Source organism: Patella vulgata, chromosome 4 (genome assembly GCF_932274485.2).
Source record: "Patella vulgata chromosome 4, xgPatVulg1.2, whole genome shotgun sequence".
NCBI lineage: Eukaryota > Metazoa > Mollusca > Gastropoda > Patellidae > Patella > Patella vulgata.
In genome coordinates, this window is record NC_065882.2 from 86,091,335 (window position 1) to 86,101,266 (window position 9,932).

Here is a 9,932-nt window from a genome sequence, read left to right on the forward strand (position 1 = left end):
CACATTGAAATACATGTACAAGAATCCTAAACGGTTGGAATTCAAAATAAAAGTATGTAGTAGCGTGGCGGTCCGAGGAAAAGTTCGCTCTTAACATATGGCTTATTTACACCTCCATTGCGGAAAAGTAGGCAGTAGCGTGGCGGTCCGAGGAAAAGTTCTCTCTTAACATATGGCTTATTTACGCCTCCATTGCGGAAAAGACGGATGTAACCTAATTTCCAATCTGATTCAAATACAGATCTATATTTCGTTTCGTTCTTTTATACTTTCGATGGCCTACACTACATGAAGATCTGACCGGTTGTACTGGAAGGTCGCGTCAGGTGTCATACAAGCGGCTTTTGACCTTATGACGTCAGACATTGATTAATTAATCAGCGTTGACGTTTCTAATGGTTTGCCCAAATTTCCGTGCACTTCACCCCAAAAGCTCGCCGTAACAGACCGTTTCATTGGCTAAAACCTGACACTATTCAGAACATGACCTTTAATCAGATTGACCTTATTTCATAGCATTTTACGGGGTCCTAAAGAACCAACAATAGAATTTCTGTCAATAGCCCCTAAAGTATGGGAAAAGGTGACCGACATGGAAATATATGTTACTAGCGGATGACCTGACACTACACGGGTTGTGCCTATAACTCCGAAACCGGAAGCGGTAGGTCAACGCCACCTGGCCTATCTTACTCCCCGGTCCGAGCTACAAACCCTGAACAGACAAACAGACAAACGACAGTCACCAATATTACTATGGATAGAGATGTAGGCCTACATCCTACACATCATTTCCAAAAGGTGTGTGAGAGAGAGAGAGAGAGAGAGAGAGAGAGAGAGAGGGCGATTAACGTCCACTCGACACAAACTAGGTCATTTCTGACCCGTAGCCAGTTTGCTAGCTTCGGAGGGGCAGTGACGTTTTTAGTGGGGGCACAGTCTACAGTAGGTATTTTAGAGCTATGATCGGCAATTTTTTTTTCGGGGGGGCAAAACATTTTTTCGGGGGGGGGGGGGGCCCTTGCCCCCCTCTGGCTACGGGCCTGTTCTGGACTAACATATGGTTCAATTTTATTTCAATAATTCGCTTGTGAGTAGGGGTGTTTAGCAGTGGGAGGACCGGAGGACCCGGAGAAAACCCACGTACAACCGGGGATTCGAAACCACACCGCTTGACTCAATATCAGACCTTATGATGCAGCGCGCCCGCGCTAACCATTCTACATTCACCCCACCGCCACCCCCTATCCAAAAAGTAAATGATTTCATAAATAAAGTGACAAAATGATGGAAAAGTGAAATGTCGGTGAATAGCATGAACCTCTATTTTCCTAGTATTGGTCGCGTGGTTTCTCCTAGTCAGTGGTGTGGGGGCTGCCAAGGACAGCTGCCTAGTCGTTCGGATGGGACGAAAAACAAAGTCCCAACCGATGTCCCTTGTACACATTGGCCTGCACGTAAAGAACCCATCACAGTTTCGATATAAGAGTAAGATGTAGCGCCTCTGTCCGGGCAAAATAAAATTTCCCTCCCCCATAGCATACTTTATGGTGTATACCCATCTTCATTAGCCCCGGTGGATCAGACCAGTAGGACGTTAAACCCTATTATTAAGGGTTAATAAATAAGGTGAGGTGATTTTCTGAGAGAATTAGCCCCGGTGGATCAGACCAGTAGGACGTTACCCCCTATTATTAAGGGTTAATAAATAAGGTGAGGTGATTGTCTGAGAGAATTAGCCCTGGTGGATCAGACCAGTAGGACGTTAAACCCTATTATTAAGGGTTAATAAATAAGGTGAGGTGATTGTCTGAGAGAATTAGCCCCGGTGGATCAGACCAGTAGGACGTTAAACCCTATTATTAAGGGTTAATAAATCAGGTGAGGTGATTGTCTGAGAGAATTGATTATATAGGAACTGGTTGTTCCTGTAAACAATCCCAACCATTGTCAGATACACGTAATCTCAATTCTACTCTTTCGTGATCTATAATAACTGGATTCAGACCGGTGATTAAATCCTATTATTTCCATATGTAGTTCGTTTATTTATAGTAATTCGTTCTATTTCCTCTGTTCGTGAACGCACGAACACGATGAACAGTTGCTCGGGGTCTCACTAGAACAATCCTCCGTGTTTCGAGATAAGAGATGGTGCTATATATAGTTCCATATGACAAACCCCCAACAGGGATCACATCGGGCCTCAGTAAACAACTTTTATCATCAAAATAAAGATTGATTATTGTTATTCATAACATTTCTGTCACATTCAACTACAATGAAGCATATAGCCCTACCTGACACAGGTACAAATCATGTCTTTTTAAATCGAAGCGATAATAGCCTGGCTGTCGGACATTTTAAATTGACATCTTTGACGTCATGAAGGCGGGGCGTCGTGTACCACAGCCAATCAGAGTACTAACCTGATATGAGTTGCGCAGGAATAATACACCGTAATATGAATGTCCGTGTCAATTTTTGATAAAAACAACACTTGATTTAATTTATTGACAATATTTGTAGATAAACGAAAGTTGTTTCACTAGAGTGGGGTGCGTATGTTTAACAAGTCCTAATTGTATAAAATTAACTTATTTTCAAGATGTAACATGCATTAATAAAGAAAATGAGTTTGCCACATGGAACTAAAGGCACCCAATCGTAGCTAAAACAAGCACATCAGAATATCTCAACGTATTTAGCTACGTTCTCGTAACTAAGGATTCCCTATACAAGATAAAGGGGAGATAACTCCATATACCAACCCGAGTTAATCTCGGTTATTCTAAATCGACTATTTTACAGTGTACCATATTATGTTCATAGAGGACTGAATGTGAAAGCATAGACCTCACTCCCCTGTTATGTTTAATTCAACGAGTGGTCCTCAGTCAAGAAAGGAGAAAAACGACGGAATTTAACGTTCACTCATTTAAACCTCACCACGCCACATTACCCCATGCAACCACACCGCACTCTCCCATGCTAAACCACACCACACTAGCCCATGCTAAACCACACCACACCACATTACCCCATGCAACCACACCGCACTCTCCCATGCTAAACCACACCACACTAGCCCATGCTAAACCACACCACACCACATTACCCCATGCAACCACACCGCACTCTCCCATGCTAAACCACACCACACTAGCCCATGCTAAACCACACTACACCACATTATCCCATGCAAACCACACAACACTCTCCCATGCTAAACCACACCACACTAGCCCATGCTAAACCACACCACACCACATTATCCCATGCAAACGTCCTACTGTTCTGCTTCCCCTGGGAGTGAGGTAGGGTGGCCGAATGGTTAACGCGTGCGCGCTGCATCATAAGGTCTGTCATTGAGTCAAGTGGCGTGATTTCAATTCCCCGCTCGTACGTGACAAGGAGTAGGGTCGCCTGTCCAGGCTCGTGGGTTTTCTCCGGGTACTCCAGTTTACCCCCACTGCTAAAGACCCATACGCGCAAGCAAATTGATTAATGAAATAAAATTGAACCATATGTTAGACCCGAAAAAACCTAGTTTGTGTCGTGTGGAGGTTTAAACCCCATTTCGACCTACTCTTGTATAGAATTCTCAAGGATTCTGTTATAAGCACGCATCCGAACGACTATACGTTGTCCCTTGGTAGCCCCTCCGCCCTGCACCACCGTCAAGGGGAGTCCACACCGTAAAAACCCGATGAACGTTTTCGACCAACACAGGGATCGAACATGGGAGTCTTACCCACAGCCCCCCTCCCCATCCACGCTAATCGAACACCCGTGATAGAACTGGTTTCAATATATTTTGTGCCCTGTTGTCGCCTCTTCTCCGCCACGTTTCAACCGTGTATTTTACGTGCACGCTTTCGGGCACACATGTTTCCTTGCAATCTGTTTCACAGAGATCTTTTAATATCTCTGTTACAGATGACTGTTTCGACACGTGACGTCACATCACGCGGCGTCAATCATTGGCTCAATAGCGCGTGCATTGTTTACATAAGACCTTACTGATTCGGGCTAAATGGTGAATTTTACTTATTTTAATACCCATTTACACTAAATAGGAAATGATTTTTACCTACAAACAATTCAAACGTCTTTATTTATTTTTCTAATAAATGAAAAAAATGTTTTAGAACTTAATTTGACGGAAGAAAAAAGTTAATATTTTGGACTCATCAAAGTTGCATCGATGTCATCCATATCAGTGATTGTAGAGGCCTAGCGAAAATTCACTGTTGATCAGTGGGGTTTCCTTGTCATGCCTTAAATGGCGTTCAGATACTTTAAAGGACAAGACTAAATCCGTTTTATTCCAGGAGATTTTATTTTATAAAAATAAACAAAAAGCATAAATAATTATCACAGTAAATAATAGCAGAAACAAGATAAAGACATGAATTAAAATAAAACCGGAGACCCGTACAATAATAATGGGTTTCTACAATACTTGACTAAAATCAGATGAAATTAAACATTTGAGCATAAACTCTGTTAATATTGAATTAACAATCTGATTAAAACGCAGATCCTGTTTCGTTTCGTTTTTTATAGTCCTTGTCACTGTGGGTAAACCACTAGAAACGTCAATGCTGATTGATTAATCAATGTCTGACATCATAAGGTCAAATGCCGCTCGCATGACCCCTAACGCGACCTTTCCACTACAACTGATCAGATCTTCATGTAGTGTAGGCCATCGAAGGTATAAAAAAAACGAAACGAAATATAGATCTGTATTTTAAACAGATTGATTGAAATGATTTAAGTTATGTATCAATGAATACCTGAAACCCATGGCACTTCTTGCCGACACACGAATCCCCGGGTTAACCCTTTAAACAATCTCTAAATAAATAAATCCCCAATTGACAACTCCCTGGCTACCTGGGCGACGATGGAGGAGGGGGACGTAGGTCCACCCAATACCTAAAAGAGGCAAAACAATAATAATGTTGAAAAGATTGCCCACCAATCACATGTACAACGATAAAAGGGGCATTATAAACGATTAGATGAAGAGCTGACAGTTCGCGTTATATTAGTTAAACAGCAGATAATGTAAAGGGAATATACTGAAAATTTCAGTCAAATTACTTCACTTTGAGTCGAGAAATGATCATTTTATTTTGAAAATGTTGTTTTGACTAGAAGGATGAGAATGATTGGATTTCAATACATAATATATCAATAAATAAAGTTAATTAATAATGATTAATTAATTAGGCACGAAATGAAATGAAATGAAATAAAAATGGGGTTTAACATCCTACTGTTCTGCTCCGACTGGGCTATTGAAGACGGGCATGCGCCACTATGGCGTACTCTTATATCGAATGTCAATTGCCATGGGATCTTTTACGTACATGCCAATGTATACACGGGATCTCGGTTTTTCGTCCCATCCGAAGGACTAGAAAGCTGTCCTTGTCAGACCCTCCATCCTGCGCCACTGACAAGGGCATTGGGCACGAAATAACGGATTTATAAATAAAACGCTTGATTAAATGACGCTGCCTTGGCGAAGGACTTTGAAAAATATACAGATCCAAACAAAAAACCGGAAAAATGCAGACAAAATGATGAGGACACAAAACAAAAGATTTATATTTGGTATAGAAGTTGGTGTGTATATACACAGTTTTCACCAACAGGTAGAAAGATGTTAATTGTGTTTTTCTCAGATTTTCACAGATTGAATCAAATAGATGTATGATAGTTTCTTCAGGTGTTCAATTGTCACCTGTCCATCAGTGACCTGTAATGTAATTATATAATAATATTTATAACAATAACAATATTCAATTGATTTTATTTTTATCTTCTGTCAGACAATTTGTCAAGTGCATCATATCCTGTTGATCTTGTATATGATAATGTCGTCTATTACGGCTAAATCTTTTTGTCAAGGTCGCTGAGATGTAAATAAGGCTAGGCCTAGGGTTAGGGTTAGGGTTGGGATTATCGCTAGCCCTGTTTTTATCTCGTGATCTACGACGAAACATTGAGCTGGCCTTCTCATTTAAGCACTAACCCTTCTATTACACAAAATGAAGAAAATCTAATTATACCGCGGCACACTGTGCGAACATTATTCGAACACAGTTGAGTCGAAATATTCGCTGCCGACGTTACTCGGGCAACGCATTGGACACATAAGACCCCTACGCACAAGACAATTATTGAAATTATTCGGTTAACCTCATTTCAAGCCAAACATGCCCCGAGAGAATAAACCCATTGACCCGACACGACGATAATTAGAAATTCACGTCATACCTGTAAACCTGTATATACCTGTCAAGTGTTATTATCCAGGTGTATATCATATATCATATATAATAAAACAGGTGTTTGAATATTATTAGGTATGGTATTCAGACAGAGGGGGAGAGTTGGGGTTTAAAGTCCATTCGACACAAACTAGGTATTTATTTTATGCGTAGTAAGTATATAAGATATTAAGTAAGTCAATGTTATATTTCTTGCTCCATATCACGATTATCTTCCGCTCAACACGCACTAGGCATGTCTGGACTTGTGGTAGAACAGGGTGCAAAGGCATTAATATTAATAAAGGCAATAAAAAAAATATAAAAAGCTTGTTACACACCTTGACAGATTCTGTCGGTAATTTTCCGGTTCTCTTGTAACATCACTTCATACGAAGGAAATCTGATGACGTAATGATCGTCGGGATAGGAAGACAATTCCGTCAATGTCCTGTCACTGTAAGTTGCACCGATAGCTATCGTATATATTTTCACATTTTGAAATTTGAGTCTCCTTGCTTCTAATACAGCTGCGTCCTTTCTTAATAGCTCACTATCCACGAACAGAACGGCGATTTTCTCGGAATCTCTTCTCGCGCCATTTGACGTTCTGAAACTATGACGACGAACGTGGTGTAATAAGGGCGATAACCCTGCCTCGTCGTCTGTTCTCAGTCTGTTGATGAACCAATTTGTTCTATGATAGGAGTTTAAATCTAAATAACCATCATCCGGACATTTTTCTTTCACAATTCCCGTATTAATGGAGATATCGTTAGGAAACTGACTAGTTATCTTGGCAATTGTCTTTGAAGCTATTTGGGTGTGGTCATGACCGAGACTAGAAGAATCCATCACGAACACCAAGTCTGTTAAACGATTTATTCTGCAAACTGAAAAAGAAAAGAAAATCCAAAGAGATGAGATTAATTAGTACAATCCGAGCTCAATGGATCCTTGTTTATGCATTCGACACTTGCGTTGTACTCTGAAATTCTCTTTTTCACTGGATTGACACTATTTTTGGAATTGAGAGAATTTAATTCCCGAACGTTCATTCGAGTATCCCCATATTCATTAGGTTTAATTACGTCACGATTCTACTCACACCACCTCTGTTGTCAGAACTATGACAGGGCTGAATTTCGCGTCACACGATTGCAATTTCGTCAGTTCGGAACGTTCTGGACTGACAATCTAGCAACCCCCTAGACTTTATTTCGACGAGCGGGCAAAGTGGGGTTTAAAAGGGGAATACACGATTAGAGCTAAATCATAAGGCCAGTTCAATTTTGCGTCATATGTCAGTGTTTATATGGAGACTTAACCTCTTCCCCAGATTCTTAAACATAGCCTACAATCTCACCAACAACCACGTGTCCTAACCTTGACAAAAATTGAGCTGGCCTTAACAAATAGATTTAGCCGGAATACGTCGGTTTTATTTCGTGTAACACAAAATAACACTGTTGCAAACCAATAACGATTAGACCACCGGGGTGTTGGCACGTGCGACTCAACCGCAATCAAATATCACATGACAAATTATCTTACCTGGTTGATCTGATAACGCCACGTGCTTTACTTGTACTGAAAAATAGATCGTCACACATTTATATAATGATTAAACATCCATTATGACGTCACATTAATAATGACGTCATTGTATTAATCATATTAAACCCACATTATGCAAGAGCTAAATCTTCCTATTGCAGGTCTTTCTTTAGGCCTGAAATGTTATATAAATTATTAACTAGACATTAATTAACTGATCCAGGCTTTAATCAACTCTCGATGGCATCAGATTTCTCCGATATTAAATAGATTAGAATGGTTCAGCGATACTTTGATTTAATCAAATATGGAGGACCGAGACTTAGCTTCGATCAACCAGTACGGTGGTTGAAATGGTTGCACACGTCTGTCAAACATTCAAAGACCAATATCTTCGCTTGCAATAGAGTAATTTGAATGAAATTTTCAAATTATTCATTTTACATCATCTACTTTCGAAATATTATAGCAAGAATGGCTAGTTCTTTATCTAAATCTTACATAATGTATCTTTATTAATATGTTTAACTGTCTTCTCATAGCTCCGTGCTTAACCAACAAGGGTGGTAACTCGCATGTACTACATAATCACTCGGGAGTTCAAGCCATTTCTTTTCGGGTAATATGTTAAAGGGTTAAAGGGGAAGGACCAACGATTTTCAACAAGGTTTCCATAAATCTTAAATATATATTCAGACATAATGCCCTCTGTAACACAAGCAAAAAAAGTTTTGTAAGCAAGAAATTAATTCTTATTAAAACCGGAAGTGATATATTTGGTTCATTGGGTTTACAGTAATGTCGTATACAGATTCGAGTCCAGCCATTTCAAGCGGAAATGGACGAGAAAAAGGAAAAGTCATTATATTATATGCCTCACATGCCAATACTTTTGTCAGCAAGCACAAAAACATCAAAACAGATGAAATAGATGTCACTTGCAAGCTGTCAAACAAACCAGTATCACGTGATATCAATAGTGCTGAGAAGTGTAGATAGTGATGTGGATCAATACACCTTCAGAACAGAAGGCACATTTGAATGGATACAGAAGTTATGGATGATACCTCCCTCCCCCACCACCCCGTTGTAAAATAAGGAATGGGGTTTAACGTCTCGTCAACATAATACTTCTGTCATTTTGAGACTTACATATGGATATGTGTACACAATACTAGCGGGAGAATTTTGCCTAGGCAACGGGTTTTTAGCATATCATTCTTTGAATTCTAACTGTAAAAAGGATTGATCTTTTACTTTTCACGTGTGGATCCCGGGATTTGTTTAAGAGAGAGAAATGGGGTTTAACGTCCAACCGACACAAACTAGGTCATTTCGGGACTAACACGTGGTTCAATTTTATTTCAATAATTCGCTTGCGCGTAGGGTTCTTTAGCAGTGCGAGGACCCGGAGAAAAGCCACGCGGTTAAACAGGCGACCCTACTCCTTGTCACGTACAACCGTGGAATCGAAACCACGCCAGTTGAATCAATGACAGACCTTATGATACAGCGCACATGCTAACCATTCGGCTATGCAACCCCAAGAATTTGTTTGACGTTAAAAGAAACAGCGTCTACATACCTCCACATGTTTTCACAGCAAGCAATTTTTCAATCTTAGCTAGACCCTTGTAATCATCAACACGAAATACAAAATTTTCATCCGGGTCACTAGCTATGGACATCATCTCCTCGTCATCTACATCTCGTCCTACACCAACAGCAAAAACATAGATTCCTTCTTTATGAGCTTGTCTTGATTCTTCTACAGTTTCAAATAAATGTCTTGATTGGCCGTCCGTGATCACTATAGCAACACGTGCTACTTCCGGTCTAGAGTTATCTCCCGAGAAACCGACCCGGCGAACGAATTTAATGGCGGCAGCGGTGCTAGTACCACCGGTAAGGTAAGGTATCTTCATCAACTTGGCATTAAATTCTGATTGTTTGTAGGAATCGAGAGGAATAACGGGATGTACGCCATCACTGAAGGTAATAACACCCACTCGTGTCTTGTTGGTACCCAAATCAAACTTGTCCACAACTTGTCTGACGAATTCCAACTGTGTCTGAAAATCTGGCTTC

At 40.3% G+C, this 9,932-nt stretch overlaps 1 protein-coding gene across 2 annotated transcripts in view; it reads right to left on the reverse strand.

Moving 5' to 3' along the window:
• Positions 1 to 4,329: 4,329 nt before the first annotated feature.
• The window catches only part of LOC126817253 (cartilage matrix protein), a 15,455-nt gene continuing 9,852 nt past the window's right edge, over positions 4,330 to 9,932 (reverse strand). For both annotated transcript variants that reach the window (XM_050544063.2, XM_050544062.2), the window contains 4 exons: positions 9,430 to 9,932; positions 7,842 to 7,877; positions 6,629 to 7,180; positions 4,330 to 5,773 (listed from right to left, as the gene is read on the reverse strand). The exon at positions 9,430 to 9,932 is cut by the window's right edge and continues 58 nt beyond it. In XM_050544063.2, coding sequence (XP_050400020.1) covers positions 5,766 to 5,773; positions 6,629 to 7,180; positions 7,842 to 7,877; positions 9,430 to 9,932 — 1,099 coding nt within the window. In that variant the 3' untranslated portion in view covers positions 4,330 to 5,765. The remainder of the gene's footprint in view (positions 5,774 to 6,628; positions 7,181 to 7,841; positions 7,878 to 9,429) is intronic.